Here is a 27,215-nt window from a genome sequence, read left to right on the forward strand (position 1 = left end):
TGAATAAATAGCTAAGCAGGAGAGACTAGACAGGGTTTCTGGAAAGAGAAAAGAACTCTGGGAAGAAGACAGGCAGACACCAGCAAGACACTGAGGAAATCAGACAAACAGAATGGAAGAGAGGCAAAATGCCACATAGTAGAATGTAGATTAATAAAAGCAGGTTAATTGAGTTATAAGAACTAAATTAAAGGTCAAGCTTTCATAATTAATAAGAAGTCATTATTTGGGGACTGGTGGTCCCAATGAGAAAGTACTACTACAGGCCAGTCTCATAACTAAACAACAAGAAAGACTCTTAAAAGGCTAAGATTGCATTTTATCCCTTTTCAGCATTATATAATTTTTCCACACGGTACTGTATTACATATGAACATTTTTTATTTAAGTGCATATTACATATTGAGTATTATCACCCCATACCTCCCTTCAATCCTCTTTCTCCACCCTCCTCTCTCACCATCAGTCCCTTTTGTTCTCCAGATAGCTTGGCTTCCACTCTCATGTCATAAACATATGACATATATGTATTGATGTGGGATATCCTTCTATATATGTGTTGCTTTTATTGGTTGATGAATAAAGCTGCTTTGGTCAATGGCTTAGCATAGTAAAGCAAGGTAGGAATCTGAACAGAGATATAGAGAGAAGGTAGGCAGAGTCAGAGAGATGCCATGTAGCTGCCAAAGGAGAAAGATGCCCTGGAACCTTTCCAGTAAGCCAGAGCCTCGTGATGATACATAAATTAATAGAAAAGGGTTAATTTAAGATATAAGTAAGAGTTAGCCAATAAGAAGCCTGATCTAAGTCGGGCAGTGGTGGCATACGACTTTAATCCCAGCACTCGGGAGGCAGAGGCAGGCGAATCTCTGTGAGTTTGAGGCCAGCCTGGTCTACAAGAGCTAGTTCCAGGACAGGTACAAAAGCTACAGAAAAACCCTGTCTCAGGAGAAAAAAAAAAAAAAAAAGCCTGATCTACTAGCCAAAGCAGTGTTGTAATTAATATAGTCTCTGTGTGATTATTCAATCTGGGCGACCAGGAAATGAATGAGCAGTCTCCTACTACAATGTATCCATGTATGTATACATCTATATAAATATCAACAAAGTATGAGAGAAAGCATATGACATTTGTCTTTCAAAACTGGAATAGTTTCCTTAAATAATTATCTAGTTACATCTTTTTAGCTGCAAATTGAAGGCGTAAGTCATAAACAATCCCACACCAGTTTAGAATTATGATGAATAGGGTGGTATTTATTTAAAGGGTAAAAAACTTACAGATCACCGTCCCAGACAACAGCCCTCTGCGCAATCAGAAAGAAGTCTAGTTGCCAGAACAGGAGCAGGAAGTAAAAAGAACAAGAAGGGAAGTAGCCGCTTTTTTAAAGGGAGAGAGACCACGCCCCAATGGGCTGGTATCTCAGCGGCTATTGGCTGGAGGAGCGGAAGGACCTCCCGCAACAGCAAATGACATAATTTCATTCCTTATAGCTGTACAAAATTTTACTGCAAATATACCACATCTTTCTTCTCCAGGCTTCTGTTATCAGATACCTAGTTTGATTCTATAATTCAGCTATTGTGAATAGTGCCACAAAAAAAGATCAATGTGCATGTATTTCTGTAATATATTGCTTTTAGAGTCCTTTGAGTAAATGCCCAAGAGTGGTATAGTTAAGTTAAAAAATAGTTCTTTTTTTTTTTTGGTTTTCTGAGTCAGAGTTTCTCTGTGTAACAGTCCTGCCTGTCCTGGAACTCAATTTGTAGAATAGGTAGGCCTCGAACTCACAGACATCCTCCTGCTTCTGCTTCCCAAGTGCTGAGAATAAAGGCATTGGCCATCATTTTAGTTTTTTAAGGAAATACTATTTTGATTTTTTAAGGAACATCATATAGATTTCCATAATGGCTGGACTAGTTTACACTCCTACCAGAAGTGACCAGATTTTCCTTTGCCTGAGTCTTCAGCAGCATTTGTTATTACTTCTTTCTTTTGCATTTACTTTAGTGTACGCATGTATGGCAGTAGATGCCCAAGTGTGTCTGCATAAGCACGTCTGTAAAAGGCAGAGGTCTTCTACTACATAAAGGTAGATGTAAACAGGAATGTAAGAACTACTCAAAACTGTACTACTCACATATAGATACTATTAATATTAAAGAGAAAAGGCTTCAGAGTTAAAAATCAATGAAAATAACTTATCTATATACGCATATTGATATATACATATGTGTAAAAGTAGGCTTGCTGATTCTAAATGACAACCTTTTGATACATATTTCAGGCAGACTTTAACTATTCTGTTGTTGTAGTTATTTTGTTTTTTGTTTTTTTTTTTTTTTAATGAGCCCTTTAAACATCTGTGATGCACAAAGTTCTGGGTAGGGACACTGCAAATCCAAAATAAAAATGATCTTATAATGTCTTCTAGAACTCATACCAGCAAGCAAGAAACAGATGCTGAGAGCTGTCAAGATCAGTCTTTTGGATGAGATACATAGGATGTATATAGCAGTTTGTATAAAAATTCTTTCAAGTCAAATACAAGACACGGTTACCAGCCAGGACTTTGTTAATATATCTGGGCTGCAAGATTTCTCCTCATTATTGTCATCAACTTCATTGTCATTGTTATTGAGACACAGTCTCATTATGTAGCCTTGGCTGGCCTAGAACTCACGACATAGAAATGGTTGTCCACAAACTCATAAAAAAAAAAAAAAAAACCTCTCTGCCTCTGGAGTGCTGGTATTAAAGGGCTTTGCCACCATTCCCTGCAAGATTGCTCATTTTAGTAGAGTTTAATATTCTAAGAATAGTAAAATGTTATAGACGGGAACAGAAAAACAGCCTTCTGATTTTCAAGTGTCATTCTATGAAACACTATAATTGCATGAGAACTCCCTAAGAGTTCGATGAAAAAAAGAATAATACTGATAAAATTACTTTTCTAGTGATTATATAAAATCTCACAGTAGGATATGGAAGCCTAGTATATAAAAGAATACCACAGAATAAAATCAGCCATATGGCTCTGCAGATAAAAGGTGCTTGCCACCAAGTCTGAAAAAAAACAAACTCCCACGGGTTATCTCTGACTTCTACATGTCCACCATAGCATGTGTATATACTCCCTCACACACACATGAAATAAACATATACAAAAAAATTCAATGCCATAGAATAGCTTCATAATGTTTATTGTTTTTTTTTTCTTCCCCATCCCACCTTGGTTTTTTGAGACAGGGTTTCTCTGTGTCATCCTGCTTGTCCAGGAATTCACTATGTAGACCAGCTGGCCTTGAACTAACTCAGAGATCTGCCTGTCTCTGCCTTCTGAGTGCTGGGATCTAAAGGTGTGTGCCACCAAACCTGGCTATGTTTATTCTTTATGTCTGGGGTTAAGATGGATTTTTTTTTCTTGTTGTGCTATTCTTTTTAGTTACACTTATTAATGTAGAACCTAAAATACCAATCTGAGCAACTTTGTCACCAGAAAACTTAAATCTTTGAAAATTATTGATTTAATAATCTGCTTTTCTCTATACTTCTTTTGTACTGCCCATGATCGCCCTGGTCTCCTAATACGCTTTCTTTGAAGAAGCTTCTTACTAATTTTTCTCATGAAGGGATTATAAGTGAAACACCCCAAACATGTTTGTGCATTTTTAAGTTGTACCTCAGTCTGAATTTTATTCTCTTTAAACTGTGATTCTCAACTTGCAAGACTTTATTTCTTGGATGGGATCAAGGTCTTTCTAACCATTTGTGAAAAAGGAATTCTAGGAAGAAAGAACAGATGGCTGGAACCACAGTATTTCCTACCCAGCTGGAAAGGTTACTGTTTTCAAATGTTATTTCCATTGTGCTTAATATGGCTCAAGGGCCTTTTTCTAGCACCTTTTTTATTTGGCCATGTGTTTTGCCCAACTCGCAGTGGATAGGGAACTATGGTCAAGACTTTGATTCTAGGAATTAACCAACCATCAAGACTAGCAAAGATTAAAAGCCTCTTAGACAGATTGCACTAGGGTTTTTAATATTCTGTTTAGAAATAACTTCATGAACTGAAATTGGGCCTGCTATTTCATGGCTAATAGAGAGAATGAACTAAGCACTGTCATTTTATGTGGTGCATGCCTCTGGCAACAGATATATTTTTAGTTGTTATATTGCTTTATAACAAATGAAAACTAAAATACTGTTGTGACTTGTATCTTAGGAAATCGATGAACATGGCTTGGGGGATTTCCCTACTTACCAACTATACTCCCATTTACTTTTTCTAAATTTTTAAGCATGAATACAGGCTTTATTGATGTTTGTTTTTAATGATTAAAATGTCCTAGATAACATTTTATAAATTTTCTCAAAAGTATAGTGGTATATTAGATATTAACCATTTCCACTTGATAGATATTTTCACTCATTATGCCATTATCCTGTACATATGCACACTGGAATTTCAGGACTATGTCAGGGTATATATGAGGGCAGAGATTCATCATTGTTTTCTTATCAAGAAATTCATATACTTAACATGAATTGAAATCATGTATTATCTCAGGTTTTGTGTTTGGGATTCAAAGACTTAAAAGTTAAAGAAGAATCATCCATGACACCCTATGCCAGTGGCTCTCAACCTGTGGGTAACAACCCTTTGGGGGTTAAACATCCCTTTTACTAAGATCACCTACAGTCACTGAAAAACACAGATATTTACATTATAATTCACAACAGTAGAAATATTACAGTCATGATGTAGCAACAAAATAATTTTATTGTTAGTAGTCACCACAACATGAGGAATTATATTAAAGGGCTATAGAATTAGGAGGGTTGAGAACCACTGGCCTATGCAATGGTTATAGTAGGCCCATGGGATTTAGGTGTATGACAGAGGCAACTAAAATAGACTTAACTATTTTTAGAGGAAGCATGGGCTGGCAGAAAAACACACAGATCAATTAAATTGAATAGCAGACCCAAATATAAACTCATGCAACTATAAGCATTCAATTTTTTGAGCAAAAAAAAATTGGGGGAAAGTTTCTATGTGACAAATCTATATGTAAAAGAATAAAAATAGATACCTATCTGTCATCTGTACAAAATCATCATCATCAAGGATCTTGATATAATAATTAAAACTCTGGAAATTTAGAGGGAAAATACTACAAGATGGAGGCATAGGTAAGGACTTCATGACTAGAACTATAGCTGCTCAAAAATAACATCAACAAATGACAAATGGGGACCTCATGAAAATAAATGGCTTATTTTGCACACAAGAGAAACAGCTCATTGAGCAGGGAAGCAATCTAAAAACAGGAGAAAGTCTTTACTATTTATATATTTGTCAGAGGACTGATATCTAGAATATACAAAGAATTCAAAAAAATCAAAAAAATCAACCAATTCTATCAAAAAATGGGCTAATGAAATGAACACACAGTTCTCAAGGGATAAAACACAAATGGCCAAAAGAAAAATGTTTGGTCTTACTAGCTATCAGTGAAATGCAAATTAAAACTACACTGAGTTTCCCCAGTCAAAACAACATTCATTTAAAAAGCGAATAATCGAGAGCTAGAAAGAGAATGGCCCAGTGAAGACCTGAGATACAGTCCTCAGCATCCAGGTAAAAGCTTTAAAAGTTGCATCAGCCTCATGTCTGCAACCCAAGTTTGCTTTTGTTTCCTTTACCATTTGATTTATTCATATCCAATAATGGAACAGAAGACTCACTATTTCAGCCACTCAAATTTGTTTTCAGGTTTCCTTCATTTTCCACAGCAAGCCAAAATAATGAAAAAATAAACATAACAAAAGTACTATACTTATGACTGGAACAGCTAAAATAGCAATGATGCTGGCAACAAAGTAGAGCAACTAAAGCTCTGAGACTAACTGAAGAAGCCTAAAACTGTTGCAACTACTTTTTAAAAATTATTTTAGAGTATCTCATAAAATTCTGACACAGAATATTACTTCTGCATATATTTATTCAAGAAATAAAGCATATGCCCATAAAAATATCTTGATGGATGTTCACAGGTTTACTCAAAATGGCCAAAATCTAGAACATTCAGGTGTGGGTCAGTAGGAGAATGGAGTTTTTAAAATGTGAAATTCAGACAAGGGAATCTATTTATCAGTGAAAAGGAATTAACTCCTGAAGCCTCTAGCAACAAAGATACTCTTCAAAAACCTTAATGTTGAATGAAAGGAGCCTTATATAAAAGCATACTTCACTATTGGATTCCATTTATATGAAGTTTTGTAATAGGCAGAACTAATCTATGCTGGGGGAAACTCAGAACATTGGTTGCCTCTGGGCAAAGGACTGTAGAGAAGAATTCTCCAGGGTGATGGTTAAATTCAATGTCTTAATATAGGTTTAGGTTAAACAGGTGTATACATTTCTCAAAAACTCACTTCAGATTTGTACATATTGTGGTTTTCAATTTAATCTTAAAAGAAAAAAATGATCAAACAAATACTAAGCTCTAATGCCATGCATGCGGAAGTGCTTAGAGGTAAAGTGTACAGATGTCTCAAATTTACTTTGAAATTCATACAAAAAGATGCAATGGGTTGATAGATGGACAGATCTAAAATAAAGCAAGTATTATGTTAATTATAGAATGTAGGTGGTAAATAAATGTGCATGTTGATCATACAATTTTTCCATATGTTAAAAATTTTTGTAAATGAAATGTTAGGAAGAAAATAGTAAACTTTGATCTCCAACTCAAATTACTTTTGCTGGATCTCCAGGGAGAGTTTCATCTGTGACAGGCAAAATCAACTTCCCTCCTCTCTGACTACCAGATAGGCACACTCTATGCTTCTTAGCAGTAGAGTCTGAAGTAGTAAACTAACAAACACGCACTGAGGGCAGACTAGTCTCAAAAGATGAGCGAGACAGGAAACTCACTGGGGCAAACCCATTAAAGAATGGTTACACTAGTTCTTATTGTCAGAGAACCTTCCCTCACTGCTTGCCTGAGCCAATAAACCAAAAGCATTTCTAACCAGTACTAAATCCCCTTTAGGGAAGTCTGCTACCAACACCCAAACAGTCCTTAACAATCTTAGGCAGCTTTTCTGCTCTAAGCACAACCAGAAGGACCTTTTAACAAAAACACATACAGCTTTGAATTGCAGCATGGGACAGATTTATGAAATATGGAAGACATTAAAGTATTCGCTTTCTCTCTGAAAATAAAGAGCACAGACTCATAAACAATGCCTGAAAGGCACTTCAGCAGCTTGATCCACACAGAACATGTTTTACTTTTTGAGACAATCAGGAACTGTTGGGTACAGGAAGCCATAAACAACAAGAATCTGGCTTAATAAGAAAGACAAAATAAATGTTTTTTATTGAAATCACTTACCATTTTTAAAAGGTTTATTTGCATGTGTCAAGGCTGACCGGACGCCACTTGTACACAGAGCAGTTCTTCTGATACTGGCTTCTTATGACAGTGGCACCAGGCAGGGTCCATTTGTCAGCATTTCCATCAACAACTACATTTGCTGGGGTTAATAATTTCTTTTTTCTATTTTCTCCAGACAGAGAAAAATACTTAACTGGTTTTCAACATTCAGGTCTAGCCAAAACTTTTTCTTTTGAGTTCCATCAGAAATGAAGCCTGGAATCTGCAGAGTGGGTTTCCTTAGATAGCCTCAGTCTTTGAAGTCTGACAAGTTAAAGACTCGTGACCAAAAAGCCACCTAGAGAATACAACTTAACAAACATACTGTCTTCAAATAGGTAGTGCCAAGGGGTGAAAGGAAAACCTCTCTTAGAGTCAACAGTACTGTGAGTTGACGATACTACTAAAGTGAAACAACCGATTAAGAAGCTCCAGAATTTTTCTGCCAGGGTTCAACAAGTCTCTGAAAAAGGCCAAGTTTCAAAGATAATGAATTAGTGTTATATTCTGAAATTCTAGAACCCTTGAGTCAAATTCTAGAGTATTATTTATACCATCTATAAAATTAGCCAAACTCTCTACTGGTAGTCAAAGGTTTGACCTCCTCACAATACAGTAAGGAATGTTATTAAGGCTCATTCCTTATGGTGAAAAATGATGCTCTGTATAGTGCATATAGAGTGCTCATCCCCAAATGATGTTATTCACAACAAAATAATGCACACAAGTAGGGAATTCATATTCTATATACACCAAAGTGAAAATTCTCATTTCCTCCCCAACTTTCACTTCTGTAGTTTTCTTTCTAGGTGGTATTTTTTGAGTAGTCTGTTAAATAATCACTTGACATTTGCTATTATTTGAATCTTAAATATCCCTCCAAAGGCCTGTTTGTTTAAGGCTTAGTCCACACCTTAGTGTGTAGCCATCCACACCTTACTGAGAAATGGTGGAATCTTGAGGGCATGCAGCCTACTGTGAGACCTTAGAATTTTAAAAGGTATATCTGTATGCCAGTCCCCTCCTCTCTGGCTCCACAGCTCTGAAGTAAAGGGTTCTGTTCTGCTATGCATTGCACTGTGTGTGCTACCATGCCACTGGCACAAAAAGCAATGGGGCAAATCAATCATGGCTAGAATCTCCAAAGCTATGAGTCAAAAGAAATCTTCACCTTGATAAGTTGATCTTTGGATTTTTGCTGTAGCAACAGAAACCTGACGACCATACAGTGGTTGTTGCTCAGGTTCTCAGGGACGTAAGCAGTTAACTTTGGGGCACTCTGCGCCGTCTACCACTCCTATCAACACCTCTATCTACACAGTCCCATTTGTTTCCTTTCATGGAACACTACTTTCTTTGACTTTAAGTTTAAGATGATAGATTAAATATATACACTGGACTGAATTCCTCTCTTAAAATTACACTAAAACAAAACTAAAAAGCCATTTTTAAAAAGGGCAAACTCCCCCCAAAAGCAAAGAAGAAAAAGAAGCACAGCAACAAAGTTTTGGAAGCTTAATCAATCAGTAACAAGAAAAAGCAAGTAACACAGGGAGTCAAGAGGTAACAGGACTAACATCCCAGTGGGAACAGAAAGGACTCTGGGAGGGAGACAGAACAGAAGTTGAAGAACTAAGCTGAAGGTCTTTCTGTGGAAGCAATGAGAGCCTTGGAAACCTCCAAATTCACCCAGCCAGGAAACTGCTTCACTAGCATCACCTTAAAAGACTTCAGAGAACACAAAGAAGATGACTACAGGATGTCTGACACAACTAGGGCAAGGAGTACAATTCTGAAAATGAGAATCCAAAACAATAGGTCACATACTAAATACTGAAATTCTTTAGTCTCATCTTTTCTCTCACTCGGAATCCTTTAGATGATGGCAACAAAGAAAAAATCCACAGGTTATTTCTTGAAATAATTAGACTAGCTCTTAAAAGTCACTTACAAATGAAGTTTCACACAAGAGATTGTCCAACCATGACAACCCTTTAAGGGTTTAACATGAACAGTTAAGTGGCAATGTAAGTATACAGGCTTGGATCCACAAGAAAACACATATCTACTGCTGAATATGTACAGAACCTACGTCTGAACTTTTCACTGCTGTTGACAATCTTAAGTTTCAGTGGACATAGAACCTGAAATTAAGATTTGAGTTCAAAGAATCTATTTAGTAAAACACCTCAGTGGCGCACGCCTTTAATCCCAGCACTCGGGAGGCAGAGACAGGCAGATCTCTGTGAGTTCGAGACCAGCCTGGTCTACTCCAAAAAACCACAGAGAAACCCCGTCTCAAAAAAAAAAAAAAAACTGCTCTTCAGTATCGAGAGGGAGGGGGAGTGGACTGGGGGAGGAGAAGTGGAGTGGGGATAGGGAGAGGGGAGCGGGGGGAGGGGGCAATATGTGGGAGGAGGGGGAGGGAAATGGGAAACGGGGAGCAGTTGGAAATTTTAATTAAAAAAGAATAAAAAAAAAAACCAAAAAAAAATAAAAATAAAAAAAAAAAACATCTCAGGAAAGACTAGTAGGGATATCAGAAAGTGAAGCAGAGAAAATCAGTATAGGATATGTTAGCAAGGAATTTAAATTTTAAAAAAGTAATTTTACAAAAAATTCAGGAATGATAACACTACCTGCTTCAAAATGTTTTGTACATTGCTCCGGTCTGATGGGCAAGGTAGTTTGGGTATTTTTACAACAACCTGAAAAAGTTACTGATTGTGAGACACTGGCCTAGGTGTCATCATGAAAACTAAGCTCATTTTTGTCACCAGCTTAACCTCTGTAAAACTAGTCTCTTACAAACTCATTCTTAAATTATTTTCTTTTCTGTCCTTAACAAAACTAATATTTACTGGTAAATTATAGAGGTTGCTATGCTATCAAGAATATTTACACAGATATATAGCTCAGTCATGTACCATTTCAGCTAATGGTTAAGAACTCATCACTCTAACATTGCAGATACACATTAGTGATTGTGGGACTCCCCTCTGCATGCTGTGAATACCACTGGTTAATAAAGAAGCTGCTTTGGGCCTACTGCAGCATGAAATAGAGCAAGGTGGGAATTCCAAGCAGATAGAGGAGGAGAGAGTAGGTGGAATAAAAAAAAAAGGCATGTAGCCGCCGCAGGAGACAAACACCAGATGCCGGACAGAACCTTACCGGTAGGCCACAACCATATAGCAATACACAGATTAATAGAAATGGGTTAATTTAAGATGTAAGAGCTAGCTAAAAATATACTAAAGCCATTAGCCAAGTTGCAATTAATTTCAGTATTGCAATTAATATAGTTTCAGTGTAATTATTTTGGGTCTGGGCTGCTGGGAACAAATGAGCAGTCTCCACCTACAAGTGATCTTTATTTTGTCAATGAGAAAATGAATCAAATTCAACAAAGTGCCACAGTAAATGAAATAAAAGCTAAACTTGTGGATTCCTTTTGAAACTTTCAATCCCTGCATGCTTATAAACTTTCATGTTCACATTTCTTATTCTAATCCCCAGCTCTAAGAATTTTAGCCCAGAGCAACTAGATAAAAAAGGTACATGTTATTTCATAGTCAGCAAACTAAAACTGTACCAGGTTACAACAGTAGACTTTTGAGAGGTAAGTACAACCAGAATATCCCCTTTGTCCATTAGCCTAATATTAAAGCTGGGCGGTGGTGGCACATGCCTTAAATCCCAGCACTCGGGAGGCAGAGGCAGACAGATCTCTGTGAGTTGGAGGCCAGCCTGGTCTACAAGAGCTAATTCCAGGACAGGCTCCAAAACTAGAGAAACCTTATCTCGAAAAAATAAAATAAGTAGAAGACTAAATGATTTCAAACTGTCCAATCTGCACTAAATAATGGAGCACTATATTTTATCACCTACCCGTGTGAAGAAGAGCTGGCTCAAAGGCACTAACTGCACCAAGAATATGGAAAGCAACCCAATCAGTTTCTTTACTTCATAAATAAGTGTAAAATGAATACAAACTTTGATCTTAGAGTTGTAAATATTTTGCCCGTGTGTATGTATACAAATACACATGTCACAAATGGTGGTCAAAGGGCAACTTCGAGTATAGGTTCTCAGGAACCTTCCATATTTTATTTGGGATGAGGCCACTAAGTGACCTGAACACTTGCCACTTATGCCAGACTAGCTGGCCCTAAACTTTCAGGGATCTGCCTATCTCTGCTGCCTATCTCACCATCACTGGGATCACAGTACAGCCAAGCCTAGCAACTTAAGTTGGTTCTGAAGATCAAAGTTTGGGTCCTTCAAGTGTTTTACCTACTCAGCCATCTCTCTAGCCTTGAAATACTTCATAGATTAGATAGAGATGAATGTTGTGCAGTATTAAGTCTCTTGTGGTTATTTGAAAGCAGTTTCTAGGACACAGAGAATTGCCACCTACAGATGGAGATATAGAGAGAAAAAGATATAGAGAGAGATGAGGATAAATACAGATATGGAGATACAGATATAAAGAATTGTAGATATAGCTATAAATAGATATAAAGATGTGGATATAGAGATAGAAATATGGATATAGATGAGATATACCAACACATATCAATGGAAATAAAGATAGATAAAGACAGACATATATGAAGATTTAGAAATCTACAGAAATATAGAGATGGAAATAGATATATAGAGAGAGGGAGATAAAGATATACTATTTAGTAACCTGATGTACTAATCAAAGATACTGGGAAAGACGCCAAAAAAATAAATACAAAATTGATAGAGGAAGGTCATTGGTTAAAAAAATAAAGAAACTGCTTGGCCCTCATAGGTTAGAACATAGGTGGGTGGAGTAAACAGAACAGAATTCTGGGAGGAAGAGGAAGTGAGCTCAGATGCGATGCAGCTCCTCTCCAGAGCAGACGCAATGAAGCAAGCTGCCAGGTCGGACATGCTGAATCTTTCCCAGTAAGACGGATGCTACATAGATTATTAGAGATGGGTTGATCGGGATATGAGAATTAGCCAGTAAGGGCTAGAGCTAATGGGCCAAGCAGTGTTTAAAAGAATACAGTTTGTGTGTCATTATTTTGGGGCATGAGCTAGCCATGCGACCGGGAGCTGGGGCGGCAGGAACACAGCCAGCAGCTCCCCACTACACAAAATTGTATGTCTATTAATTTAATAAATAGGTATTTCTCATCAGATAAGGCCTTCCCAAGAGGAAGAAGCATTAAGTCCCATAAAAGTTAGCCTAACTGTGAACGGATTATTAGCATCAACCAATCAAAAAGGCCACTAGAAAATACCAGCAACTCCACTTTTTAAGTACTTAGCTGGTTTATCAAAGGAGTGAATACTTTAATCAAGACAAATAACATTACTCTTTTTGCTATTTTTTTCTTAGCAAATACTATCATCCAACATAACATAGTGACTTTGTTTTCAACATATCCTTCAATATATCCAACAAACATAGTGTTTGTTGACTAAATAAATAAAGTTGAAGTCAAGATAATTTGTGTTGACATGTCTTTATATTGTCTTCAAATTAAGAAAAACTAAACTAGAGTAGTCTTTCAGGCATACAACAGACTAGTGGGATCAAAGTGTTAAATAAAGAAATTAAATACTACATGGTTATGGACAGGTTCCAAATTCTATTTTATTTTCTTTTATAACCCTTACTGCACAAGGAAGTGTACAGAATCTTCCCTTTTCTTTTCAATTAAAACTGTTTCACACTATTTGAAGTTTTTATTGGGTAAACTACCCACCTGGCACTTTTTAAAATGATCCTTAGAAAGAAGTGAGATTCACTAGGATTCAGTGGCTGACAACATCCAAGATATATTTTTCTCTATACATAAAATAGTCTATATGAGAGGAAGCTAAGTGAAATCTATGAAGTCATTACTAGTATCCTTGGGCAGATCCGATCTAAATGAACCCACTCAGTAGAAGCAAGAAAAGCAGATCATCTATGCACTCAACCCCAAACCACACTTTATAATTTTTATGTCAAAAATGAGCTTTTTAGTGAAATAGAAGCTGTATGAAATTCAATAAAAGTTCCAAAATGTCATGTAAGGAGCCTACTTTTCCTCTTTACGTTCCCAGCATATTCCTTGCCCTCATTTTAAAAAAACAGAGAACAGAGGCAGAAGGAAGAAGAGGTAGAAGAAAAGCAATCTGAGGCACAAAAAGACCCAGGAAACACTTACATATGCACCAATATCTCCCCTAGGAACAAGGATGGATCTTTCCACTTAAGACTTAGAAAACAGATTTTGTAAAAGTAAGTTCTGAACAATAAGAGCGTTTGGTTTTTGCAATCAGGATCCACTGTATAGTCAATGATGCTTTTCTTTGCCTGTGGAATTGATGAAGTCACACTAATATTTCCAGGTTCCCTTTGAGGAACTGTTGAGCTGTGCCTACAATAAATACATAACTTCTTCTGAAAAAAAAATACATACTGAGCCAACCTTACAACCAACGTCCTGGATAGAAATGTCTCTGGCTTTATAAAAAGAATCTATCCTCCCAGGATACACTTCACAGATCTAAGTTCCACAACCTGCAAAATCAAGCTTCATCATCTCAGAGTCTATTGGTGTAATTTTCAACAACAGAGAAGTAAAGGAAATAATAATTACAAATTAGTATTTACAGCGAGGTTTTCTTCTTGTTTAAAATTGAGGAAAATGAAAAAGAAAAACACTACTACAGCAAAGGAGTTACCAATGAATCATAAGTGCCTTTGCATAGACCAAGACACTTGAGGATCACCTTTCCCCCCACAGGCTTGTGTGGTGCTAAGATAGGCAGATTACAGCCCTCCATTTGTCCTGGGCCTTTCTCTGTATGTCATCTGGCAGATGCAGCTGTGGGGCCCCAATTCACCCTGCAGCCCTCCATTTTAATCAGCATCACATAAAGTTTAACACATGCTTTGAAATATGCACCAGATCCAAAGTTTTGCTTGAGGGTGGGGGTTAGATACTTGCTACAGAAACTCATACCATCCCAGCTGCTATTCCACAAGCAATTATCTTTCACCTCTGGCTGAACCATAGGAAGTGTCAACACCAGCACACTGCCAAACAGGGGAGAGGTTATGGGGTCAAACAGGAAAGAAGGCTGGGTGCTCTGTGGTTCAGACTGACCATCTGCCAATCCTATTGACTACAAGGAAGAAGCACTCTCCACAGCTGCAGAGCACAGAAAAGCACAGATAGAAGAGTAGCATGGGTGCACTAAATTGAGAGTATTTTCAGGAGTGAACACAGGAAAAGCAAAGCTTCCTGAGATGCAACAGGCCAGTCCTGTGAGAAAAGATAAACAGGTCAGTCAAATAGGAGGATACACATCAGCACATGACAGCTGTGAAGAGAATTTTACCAAGACGAGCAAAGCAAACACCATATACTTAAGAACAAAATGAAAATACTCTAAAAGATATTCCTTAAATACAGAAGCCAAAAGAAATATGCCACTGATAGATTTGAAAAGGAAAAAGAAAACTTAATAAAAGAGCCCAGAATCTCCCCCAACCCCCTTAAGTCCCAAAGTGTGTATGTGTATGTATATAGAGAGAAAATAAAACACACACTTCCCTAAAATGTCTACTCTGAACTCTGAAATGTGTGGGCATCAACCCTATTCCACAACTAAAGAGAGTGCTCATGACCAATGAATCAAATGGGTTCTGCCTCATGCGCTGCTTATAAAGTTTTCATGAACACTGGCCTAGACTACTGCACTAAAGAGCACTCTAGCCGGGCGGTGGTGGCGCACGCCTTTAATCCCAGCACTTGGGAGGCAGAGGCAGGCGGATCTCTGTGAGTTCGAGACCAGCCTGGTCTACAAGAGCTAGTTCCAGGACAGGCTCCAAAACCACAGAGAAACCCTGTCTCGAAAAAACAAAAAATAAATAAATAAATAAATAAATAAATAAATAAATAAATAGCACTCTAAAGCTTAGTTCAGAAAAGCAGGAAGTGCATCCTGCTGACTCGCATGTCAGGGCAGACACTAATCATATGCACCAGGACTATAAGGACCTGTTCTACATCATTTAGACACGTTCTCTAAAAGGGATTAAGTTTGACCCAATCTTTATGCAACACCAATCCACTGGTACATACAACTTTTACATATTTAACAGAGAAAAACCTAAACCTTACTGACACTGATGGAATAAAGTGATACTTGTAGTTTCCATGTCTATCACGTGACCCAGGTTTCTCAGGACACACACACTAAAGAAAGATCACTAACACAGAACTTTAGATAGTAAGATACTTGCTGATCATTATGAAGTGGGAAAAAAATCACCAACAATATTAAAAAAAAAACAGGCAGGAGTAAAGAGAGGCGAACTGAAATAACAAAGGCATACGCCTAGACATAGGTGGAAACAACAGTGCCAACTAGGAGAATGATTCACCTCACTGCAAGACTAAAATAACAGCAATGAAGAAAGAAAGCACACATAATAAGAAAGAAGCATGTGCAAAGTCAACAGCTCTGCTTAACAGCTCTCAGCTTCACTACAACAATGGTTAGGAGAAAAGATCATACATAAAGAAAAAGAGACAATTTCTTCACAAAGAAGCAAACTATTTGAACTAGGATGCCCTTTTAGGTCACACTAGATATTACCAGAATTTAAGCAAGGTGAAGTTTTAAGTCTTAGCTATTTTTTTATTGCTGTGATAGAGACACCACAACCAAAAAAGAAAATGATAAACATAGCTTTTTTTCCCTAACAGAGACATACATGTATCTACATAGGAAGGAGAAAAAGACAAGGTCTCCTGAGTAAATGGGGAATGTGGGGGTCAAGAGATAAGGTAGAAAGGGAGGGGGAAGAAGGGAAGAGAGCAAAGAAAGATGTATAGCTCAATAAAAACAAATAAAAAACATAGCTCTTTTTGAAATATATTTTCTTTTCATTTTATGTATGTAAGTGTTTTGCATATATATATGAACACCACATTCATACCATGTGGTAACAGATGTCAGAACAGGGAGTAAGATTTCCTGGAACTAAAGTTTAAGCAATCATGAGCCAACATGATTGGCTGAAATCATGAGTCAACATGATTGACTGGCAGCTGAATCCTGGTAGGTACTCCCATAAGCAGCAAATATTCTTAACTGCTGAACTATCTCTTCAGCCCCTAAAAATGTAGTTTTCTATATTCTGCTATATACAAAGACCAAAAAGACAAAGAGAGAGAACTGTTTCAACCAACAATACTAGAAAAACCTTGACAGAGTAAATAATATCCCCAGTTTTTGCTTTTGAATAAATACCTTAAGGAACTTAAACAGAAACCCTATCTTTAAAATTAGAAGCAATATACTTATCAAAAGACTGTGATAGTGTTAGGCCTTAGAAATTTCATATATACAGAAATGAGCTCAAGTTGGACTACTAAGGGATTTATGGTGACTAGATAAAAGCCAGCACTCCTCAGGAACTTGTAAAACCAGTTCCCATCTTACTTCTGGCAAAAGGGACACATGGCTACCTGTGGCGCCCATGAGTATGTCAAAGACGATGCAGGCCTCTAGGCTCCCTCAGTATCATAAGTACCTGTTATACATTTCAAAGTCCATTCTAGAATCCTGGCCCTTCCCTTCCCCAAGCTACTCATCCTCCGTATAATCCACATGATTTGTTCACACGCTCCCACTGACAAATAGACAGATACACAGATGACAGAAGACAGACAGACAGATAGAAAGAAGATGGACGGACGGACGGACGGACGGATGGACGAATGAGTACATGGATAGAGGGTAGATAGATTCTTTTACTATGCTATATTCCCTATCTCTTGCTATCACACTATTCTCCTGTCCTACGCAGCGCATGCTCTCTCATGTCTCTCTCAGCTCTGGCCATGTCCTGTCCGATTAACTTTCTCTCTGCTCTTGAGTCTTCCAAATGCCTTTGGATATTTTCTCTCTCTTATTCACAATAAAAACATTCCCTAATAATGGAGTGGTCATATTGGCAGTTTCTTTACTGTGCCTCTTTGCATACATCTGGTTCCGAAACCCAGAAGGTTTAACACATATGAACTCTACTATTTCTTTGCTTCTTTTACTTCTCTGCAAAGGGATCACGATGAGTTCCCAAACATAAATCAAAGATTTCATTTATTCAATCAAGGATAGATTATTATTAATTATTAAATTATAATAATTATTAAATTAATAAAATATTTATTACTGATTATTAAATCAGGCATAAATTAAAGTTCAAAATCCATTAGTTACAGACTTTCAATATGGGAAAGTTAGAAGGTTATTGAGAAAATGGTAGTAAGAGTTACACAAAAATTGAACGTATTTAATATCATTAAGAACTATAGACCTATGAGGCTGGAGAGATGGCTCTGCAGTTAAGCGTTACTAGTACATTTATACCGATCTGAGTCCAGTTCCTAGAATCCATGTAAGGAAAGCACAGAATTATTGTAACTACAGTTCGGGACTCTACAGGTACCCACTCTCATGTGTACATACCTATACACAAATGTACACACATAATTTTTAAATTAATAAAAAATAAATTCAAGAAAACAAAAAGAACAGTAGGCTTAAAAAATGACCAAATGCTAGGGTTCTTTTTTTAATCACTGGTACATAAAGGCAGTGAGGCAATAACGAACTATAACTAATAGAAAAAACTTCACCTACGAATTCAGATAGATTGCATCTTGAGATACAAAAGCTGAATATACTTGTGGGTTACCAACAAATTAGTCATATAAGTAGAAAACAAAATGTATAATATCCATGAAAATTATCTTTCCTTAGATGATCCTCAGTTTCTCCAAAGTAAGAATGTACATATAAGAAAATGAGCATGTCCTCAACCCCTTAGCACAAGGCACTGCACTACATTCTGAAGGAACAGAAAAGGAACACAAATGCACATACACATCTTCCAAAAACTGTCAGTAATGAGTACCACCTTCAGCTCTGCTTCTTGGAGTCCATCCTAGCTGCAGGCTCCCCACCTCTAAATACCTTCCCCAGATTCCCTTTGTCATCCAGCATTCTACAAGCAGACCTCTATGATTTAAAAATCTACTTAATTCATTAGAGTAAGCCACACCACAGAATATAACTTAACAATCATCTCCATAAAATTTTCAAAAAATAAAATCTCTCCAATGTCTTACTTCTCTCCCAATCATGTTGACTTAAGGAAGGCAACAGTCTACAAAGACAGCCACTCTGATTTCCACAAGAACTGTTTTCTCTATTTTCAAAGAGATTCATTAGCATTGCTTTAGTTTTGTGTGAGTGTCCATGTATGTACATATGTGTCTGTGACTGGATATGCACATACATTCCTACATGTAGAGGCCAGAAGTTGATGTCAAGTATCTTCTTTAAGCACTCTCCACCTTAATTTTTGAGACAAGGTCTCCACTGAACCTGAGCTCACCAATTCATTCAATAAGTTTGTTAGTAAACTCCCGGGATCATGCAGCCTCCACCTCTCTGGTAATGTCCAGCTTTTACATAGATGCTAGGAATCTGATCCTCACCTCTGTTTGACAGGTATTTTACTGACTGAGATATCTCTCCAGCCACCACACTATTTGTTATAAGGGCTCATCACACTCAGAATCCTCAAGTGGCTTGACTATGAATTTCAAAATTACATCCCCTCTGACACACACACTACATAAATATAATTTTTAATTTTTTAAAAGGAACACATAATTAGTTCAGTATCAAAATCATATACTTTATAAGATAAATATTCTTGGCCAGGTTTGACTTCAGTTGTAATCCGTAACTGAGAGGATGATTTATTTACTTTTAAAATTCTGTCTTGTCTTTCCAAAATTTTATGCCAAAATTGCCAAGTACCAAAAGCTACATGAATAGAAAATAAATCTAAGAACAACTTCTTTGGCTCCAAAGGGTTTATTCTGTGGATGTTCTGCTTAGAATCCAGCACAAAGGATATTTCAACCATACTTTTTGGCATGATGGTCATTACATGACCTGGGTGAACTCAGTGGGGAATACTGTGATACAATTAAATCTAAAGATGTTCTGTTCAATAAATCTAAGGGCTCATTCTGTTCTAGTCAAGACTTAGTCAACACATCCAAAGCTGAAAAAAAATCATGGTGACTATTCGTCTTTTTCCAAGGTAGGTTCTGAAAAAACAGTTACTAAAAGGGTCAGACTGAAAGGCCTAGTCCTCCCTGAGGATCTATATGCAATTAATGGTTGCCAGGGAAGGGAAAGACATTCTCTTCAGTGGTATAGCCACTGGTGAGATGTTCATGTTCCTGTAAACAAATCTAATGAATATGAAAGTAGAAGGGGACAAGCAGAGGAAAGAAAGGAGATAAATGAGAATAATAACATATAAGGAGGGAATAAGAAAGAGTAAAGGGAATTGAATATGATCAAAGCACATTTTATGAATGTGTGAAAACAACGTAATGAAACCCATATTTATGTATAATTAATATAGCCCAATAAAAACAATTTTCAAAAGTTACTAAAAGAATCCCTAGGTACCCTCTCTTTTACAAGCTACCAGCAGCTCCTTTTCCTATTTTTTTATTGAAAAAAATTTATATACTATAATCTGATCATGTTTTTCCCTCCTCCAACTCCTAATGCACAATTCAATGCCCTTTTCCTCGCTCTTTCTTAAAAAAAAAAAAAAGCATGAAAACAGAAATACACAAATCTCTATAAAAACACAAAAATAAAAAACAAAATAGGAGAAAAAAAAAAACAAGCAAAGGATATGCCCAAACAAAGAAATGTAAGACAAAGTCTACAGAAATACCATTGAGTGGTGAATTAATGATGGACACAGTTGTCACCCCAGTAGACTTTTGGGTGTGTGGAGGCCACAATCAACAGGAGCCTGCCTGGCGCCTCTGGTGCCAAGCAATCCAGTTCCATCATACCAAATACTACCTGAGGTCTCTAGGCCCAGGCACAGGAGAAAGGAAAGGCACTATCCTTCATGGTTGTGACAGGCAGTATTCAATCAAGCTCTACCTGTGACCCAATCAAGGCAGTTGGGCACCAGTGTGGAGAAAGAGTACAAGATGGGGAGGTGGAAGAGAGGTAGGACGGTTTGTGGGGTGGGAAGTGAGGTAGATCTAGGAGGTGAGGGTGGTGAGGAACAGGCTGATGTGAATGGCCAACTAGCCACCCAACTCCAGGGAGAAGCCTGGTTCGGGCCTCAATCCGGGGCCTTCAAGCAGTGAAGGGGGCCTGTGTTGATGTCTATAGCTCCTGTTGTCACTGGGGTCTGTACAGAAACTTGTAGTAGGGCCACGATGGTGTCGGAAGGCCATGTTGTTGCAGGGGCCATTGATGGAGGTGGATCTTCTATCTGTTGTTTTCATTGGTTAATTAATAAAGAAAACTGCTTGGCCTGATAGGACAGAAAATTAGATAGGTGGAGTAGACAGAACAGAATGCTGGGAATAAGTGAAGTGAGTCACAGATGCCATGCCTCTCCTCTCTGAGACAGACGCAGATTAAGATCCTTCCCAGTAAGCTACCACCTCGTGGTGCTACACACATTAATAGAAATGGGTTAATCAAGATATGAGAGTTAGTCAGTAAGAGGCTAGAGCTAATGGGCCAAGGCAGTGTTTAAAAGAATACAGTTTCCGTGTAATTATTTCGGGGCATAAGCTAGCCAGGTGGCCGGGAGACGGGGCAGCAGGAATGCAGCCCGCCGCTCCTTCTACAGGTCATACCAATCTAGATGGCCTGCACAATCACAAGAGACCATGGTGACAACTTGGACTGCTGTAGAGGACAATGTCTAAGTCCGTGGTCCTGCTGCAGCCAAAGTCTGTGTTAATGTCCCTGGCCCATGTTTCTGCTAGAGCTCGCCTAGCAGAATGGATGCCTAGAGTCTGGGCCGCAATCCGTTACATGTCTGAGAACTATGCCATGCCCAGAGTCATGCTGATCTGGGTGACCAGTGCTACCACCTGGAGCCATAGAGACTTCTAGGCACAGGCTACTGCCTAGGGCCATGTCTGGGTTCATGGCTCCATGGAGCCTGGAGTCTGTGGTGGTGTTCATGGCTCCAGTTGCAACCAAGAGCTCTGTGGATGCCTGGGGTATGGCCAGCCACCTGGGACCATGTTGATTCCCAGGGGCCATGCTGCTGCTGGGATCATGCTGATCTGAGGGGTCTGTGCTGCTAATACCAGGCCCACAGTGGCATCCAGGCCCGAGCTGCTATTCAGAAATGTTAGTTACCACAATTTTTTTTCTTACATTGTCCCTCATGGAATTTTCTGTGACACTGTTGTTTATTCCTTTGGTAGCTGGCAATAGCTAAGAACTAAGTGTGATATTAACTGTTTCTAGAAGTTTGCTAGGAACAACACTGCCCATAAAAGTTAAGATTTATTTCCATGTTTTCCAAGGAATGAAATGAGCAAAAACAACTACACCATTGCGGCCTTCATTCATTAAGGATTAAATATATGCCGAATAATGTCATAACTCAGTGTCTCTCCCCAAACCCACCTCTGTGTGCCCCCAATAGCAATCAGAAAAGAGGGCCCTCCCTGCACATTGCCTGGACAAAACAGTAGAGCTGGTCCTGGCAATACGAGTGAGGGGGACCCAGCTCTGAGGGCCCGAGAATAGAACTGGCCACACTCCTTGCTTTGGCTGTCTTGGGTGAGCTATAGTGACAATGAGGGAAAGCTAGCGAGCTGACCAACCCAACTACCACCAGGCCCAGAATCAGCGCTATGAGTTAGCCCACCCCAGCTTTCACCGAATCTATCAATTGTTAGAGCATGTGAAAGGAACAAACCTATAAAACTAAAACATCAGGATCTCCATGACACAGAAGGATATCTAAGGATATCTAAGAGGAGCCCCACTGACAGACTATTACTGGTGGTGTAGCAGAAACCAGAGGCCTCAGACCAGACCAATGACTCATAACAATGAACACTTACAAGTAAAGATATATGGACTAAAGGGTAAATTGTGTGACTCACTGGGTCATACTACAGCTTCCATGACAATCTTCTTTTTTGTTGTTTTTAATTTTATTTTTGTCTTGGTTCTTTGTTTTGTATAGTTTTGGTTTTTCTTTTAAATTTGGCTTTGTTTTGGGGGGAGGTTCAAGAGCAGAGGGCAGATGCAATGGGACAAGGAGATAAGTGGGATCAGAAGACATGATGTGAAATCCACAAATAATCAATAAAAGTAAAAAAAAAATACCACTGAGTTTGATTCATGTTGGCCAACAACTCCTAAATATAAGGCCTATACTAAAGTGTAGTTAATATACCTAATAGGACTCCATTGGAGAAAGTAATTTTTCTTTTCTAAGTATCAATTGAAGACACAACAGGACTAACACACATATGAACTCACAAGAAATGTAGCAGTATGCACAGACTTTCACAAGTCTAGAAGACACTGCTTCCTTTGAGTTATCCATCATGTCTGGCTCTTACAATCTTTCTGCCTCCCCTTTTGCATAGATCCCTGAAGAAGGTTTGATGAAAACATCCCATTTAAGACTGTGTTCCAAAGTCTCTTACTCTGTATACACTATCCACATGTGAGTATCTTTATTTTCTTTATATTTCAAAAAAGAGCTTCTCTGATGATAGCTGAGCAAAGCAGAAAGTCATTAGAAACCATTTTGTTGCTATGTTCCCTTAGCAGAATAATAGTAGTTTGGTTTCCCTCCAGATCCCTGGGGTTATCTAGTCTTAGGTTCTTGGCTACCTGAGCAGTATCAAGTCTTTGTTCCATCTCAGGGAGAGGGCCTCACATCAAATCAGAGAGTGGTTGTTACTCCCACATCTGTGCCACTATTATACCAGGATATCTTGCAGAAAGGTCATTGTTGTAAGTTGTAGAGCTTGTAGTTGGGGTTGGTGATTATCTTTCTCTTCTTGGAACATGCAATACACCTTCCAGTACCATGAACACTAGTCGGTATAAATAAAGCCTCTAGTTAAGCACCAGCTTGACTTCTTCATGTTCAATGAGATATGTAAGTGTTGTCTTCAGTAATAAGGTCTTAATACACCAATTCGCAGAGAGCAACCAATAGTCTTGGCAATAGCCTAAGATGGTTGGGGGTTTCCATGGAGACCCTATGGCCAATGACTCAACTAGATATAACCCATTCCTGGAACTGGAGGTTTCAGGTAGTGGCATAAAATGTCCAGTACAGGCACTGTCTCCCCCATTATTTGGTGGCTCCGTTTAGATTACTTTCATAAAGGTATGTTTTCTTTTTTAACAATGAAATGAAATAAGACAAAAATGAACACACTGGAATTGGACAAAACAAACAAAAGGAAAAAAGTCCCAGAGAACGCAACAGAATCAGAGACCCACTCATTCACACACTCAGGAATCCCATAAAAACACTAAAATGGAAGCCATAATGTATATGCAAAGGACAGCTTCTTTTCTTAACATCAGTTATACAACCACATAATTTAGCAAAGGCAAGACAGAATTTTAAAAGTAAAACCTTCTCTCAGTTAAAGGCCTCACAACCAAAATAAGTCTAACAAAGAATGTTAATCTCATAAATGTCATTCAGCTCCACAAAGCCTAAGGCAAACTAATCAAAATAATAAATACAGAAATGCTCTCTACACAGACTGATTTTATAACAAGAAATCAGTTTCAAAATTAAAATAGTAGACAATTAATAAAGACATTCTTTAGGCACTTTTTAAAAAATCACTTCATGTGATTACAAAATACACATACATTTCCTTTTCTTTTTTTTTTTTTTTTGTTTTTTTGTTTTTCGAGACAGGGTTTCTCTGTGGCTTTGGAGCCTGTCCTGGAACTAGCTCTGTAGACCAGGCTGGTCTCGAACTCACAGAGATCCGCCTGCCTCTGCCTCCCAAGTGCTGGGATTAAAGGCGTGCGCCACCACCGCCCGGCCACACACATTTCTTTAGCCCAGGAACAGGCAAGAAGAACATCAAGAAAAATGGACAGGATAAAACACAGAGTTTTCTCCTTTAGGGATGGGGTGAACATGATCTAGGCATGGGAGAAAGATTGAAGACAAACAGCTACTGACCATCAGGTGTCAAAGACCAGTTACACTGACCAGTCTTCATAGGCATAGAGAAAGGATTAATTTTCAGTCTCCACGTCACTGTGTTTAATTTTGATGAAACATATGGGATGTAGCTAAAAGTAATAATATATGGTACTCCTCCTTGCTACTTAAAAACTATCCTTGGTCTTGGTCCTTCTATCGGAATCTTCCAACACATACTAGTAATGGCAGAGACACATGATAGGAAGATTCTGGGTTCCTAAGCAACAATTATGAGATTAAAAAATTACAAATCAGCAAACACCATAAATAAAAAATAAATCACTTCTCCTACTTCTCCAACATCTATTAATTCATACAAATACACTATAAGCATGTGCGATGTAAAAAAATCTGTGGTAATTTCTATCATATCCTCTTTCATTTCTAGGTACCATGGAAGAATAAAAAGCACATAAACTGAATAAACAGATTTGGTTCTCAGAGAAAAAAATATAGCCAATAAATTTTAAAAGCCATCAAGAATGTAAATTAGTCAAGCACTGAAAATAAACTACTATATGACCCAATCATACACTTCTAGGGAACAACCAAAGTCCTCTATATCAGCATTTTACAGAGACATCTGCACATCAGTTACTGCTGTACTATTCACAACTGCCAAGAAATGGAACCAGCCTAACACCAACAAACAAATGCAACAAGAAAACTGTGGTAAATATACTGCCCTGAATGAAGTAAAATCTTGCCATTACATGAAATAAATCAGATCCAAAAAGACAAGTATGTTTTCAATGTGCAATTTAAATTTTAAATTCAGTATGCGCCTCTGCACACAAGCATGCATGTGTGTGCACAAGCAATGAAACTAGAAAGGGAATCATGAGAAAAGAGGAAGAGTTCTTAAATGAGTTAGAAAATAGAATAAAGGAATAGATAAACAGATGCCTTGAATAAACCAATTATTCATATTCTAACAGGAAAAAAAGTATTAAAAAATACATTCAGAGCTGATCATGATGGCACACACCTTTAATCCAAGCTAGTTAACCTAACCATTGCTGCAACTTTATCTGATTTCAACTACAGGGTCTGACCTTGACAAGTTGTTAGCATTTGAATAAAGTCTCTTTCCTTCCCTCAGCATTCATTCTTCAGATAATTCAGTAATGAAAACTAACCTCAAATTAAATGAAGTGATAATAATTATAAGAGATCTCTCTTTCAGCAAAGGAATGTGAATTTATCTAGCAGAGGCCTAGAAAAGGAGCCTTTAAGAAGCCAGCTTCCAGCTGGGTGTGGCAACATGTGCCTTTAAGTCCAGCACTTAAAGATTAGTGGCACAAACTTACAGTTACAGCAGAAGCTGAGACAAGAACTGGTGCCTATACTTTGAACTTTTTAAAGTGTAACACCAATAAAATTTAAAAGGAGATTAAAAAAAAAGACATGCCTTATGAAAATATAATTGGCAAATCTCTTCTGCAGTATCAGAGAGATATTTGAACTAGGGTTATTAATACTAGTTGAACCCTCAAATAATGTTTCCAAATGTTATTTACTGTGCCTTGTTCCCCCCAAAATTATACAAATCTACTAGAGAATACTTGTTTACAAAACCATAAAACACTTTCCATAAATAGTTAAAATCTATTTATTATTGCAGGCTATATCATCAAGTATGTTAAAGCATCCGTATAACATCAATGTAACTTAAATTTCAAGAGGAAGAATTACTGCAAATCGTTATTGTTTCTTCATTCACAATGACAAAAAACATTCCTCATGGTCTATTATATCTTAGAGATGAAGATATTTGAATAAAATAAATATTCCTAACACATTTGCTAAATTTTTGAGCTGTAAGTATTTCCCTTTCTGCAATCATAATTCACAAACCCCAACAGACCATTCTGTCACTAACACCAATCAATGTCAAAAAAATTTTTGCATGGCATGACACCTTCCTAACAGTAAAAAAATCAACCAAAGGCACAATTCATGTTGTTGACTAAAAGGAAAGCTTTACGAATTCTGGACTTTAAATACTATACAAAGTCAAGGGAAATGTTTGTTTTGTAAACTGAATTCTCTCCAGACTGACACAGACCATCACAATCAGTCACTGCTCAACAGCCACAGAGTGAACAACACATCTCACCCATCACTCTGTTGAGATAATAACATTTCCATTTATGAAGGACCTTCCTAAAATGATAAGAATTAAGACACTTGGCAAGGAGAAATTATGTGTATAACCAAAGGATCCAAGAAAGCCAAGGGCAAATCTGTCACTAACCAAGTACCTACTTGTTTCATAGCAGTCTCTCCAATTTTGTCTGAATGCTTGCGGATGCTCTCCAGAAAGTCTTTGAGATCAGACATAGAAACATCCTTTATCTCTTCCCGAAGCTTGGGGATGTTGTCCACCATCACCTTACAGAATCGATAGTGGCTCACTTGAGGCAGATAGGTGTGTTCCAGATGCTCCAGAGTCTTCAGTGCAGGATAATGCCTACAAAAGAAATCAACCACCTTAGCAGATAGTAGTCTTCCTTAGGGGCACAAATAAATTACTCAGGAAAAATTCAAACCTCAATTAGCTTTCACTATACATTTAGACAAATCCAAGGTAGTGTTTTAATGAAAACTTCTTAACTATTAAAAAGTTAATAAATGCTTTAAAGAC

General features: G+C 37.7%; 1 protein-coding gene across 3 annotated transcripts in view; it reads right to left on the bottom strand.

The window, feature by feature from the left end:
- Exoc6b (exocyst complex component 6B) overlaps positions 1 to 27,215 on the bottom strand; it is a 514,534-nt gene that overhangs the window by 395,384 nt on the left and 91,935 nt on the right. For 2 of the 3 annotated variants that reach the window (XM_057789516.1, XM_057789518.1), the window contains exon 6: positions 26,837 to 27,041. The exons of the other annotated variant lie outside the window; for it this stretch is intronic. In XM_057789516.1, coding sequence (XP_057645499.1) covers positions 26,837 to 27,041 — 205 coding nt within the window. The remainder of the gene's footprint in view (positions 1 to 26,836; positions 27,042 to 27,215) is intronic. 3 annotated transcript variants of the gene reach the window in all.

Source organism: Chionomys nivalis, chromosome 1 (assembly GCF_950005125.1).
Source record: "Chionomys nivalis chromosome 1, mChiNiv1.1, whole genome shotgun sequence".
Lineage (NCBI taxonomy): Eukaryota > Metazoa > Chordata > Mammalia > Rodentia > Cricetidae > Chionomys > Chionomys nivalis.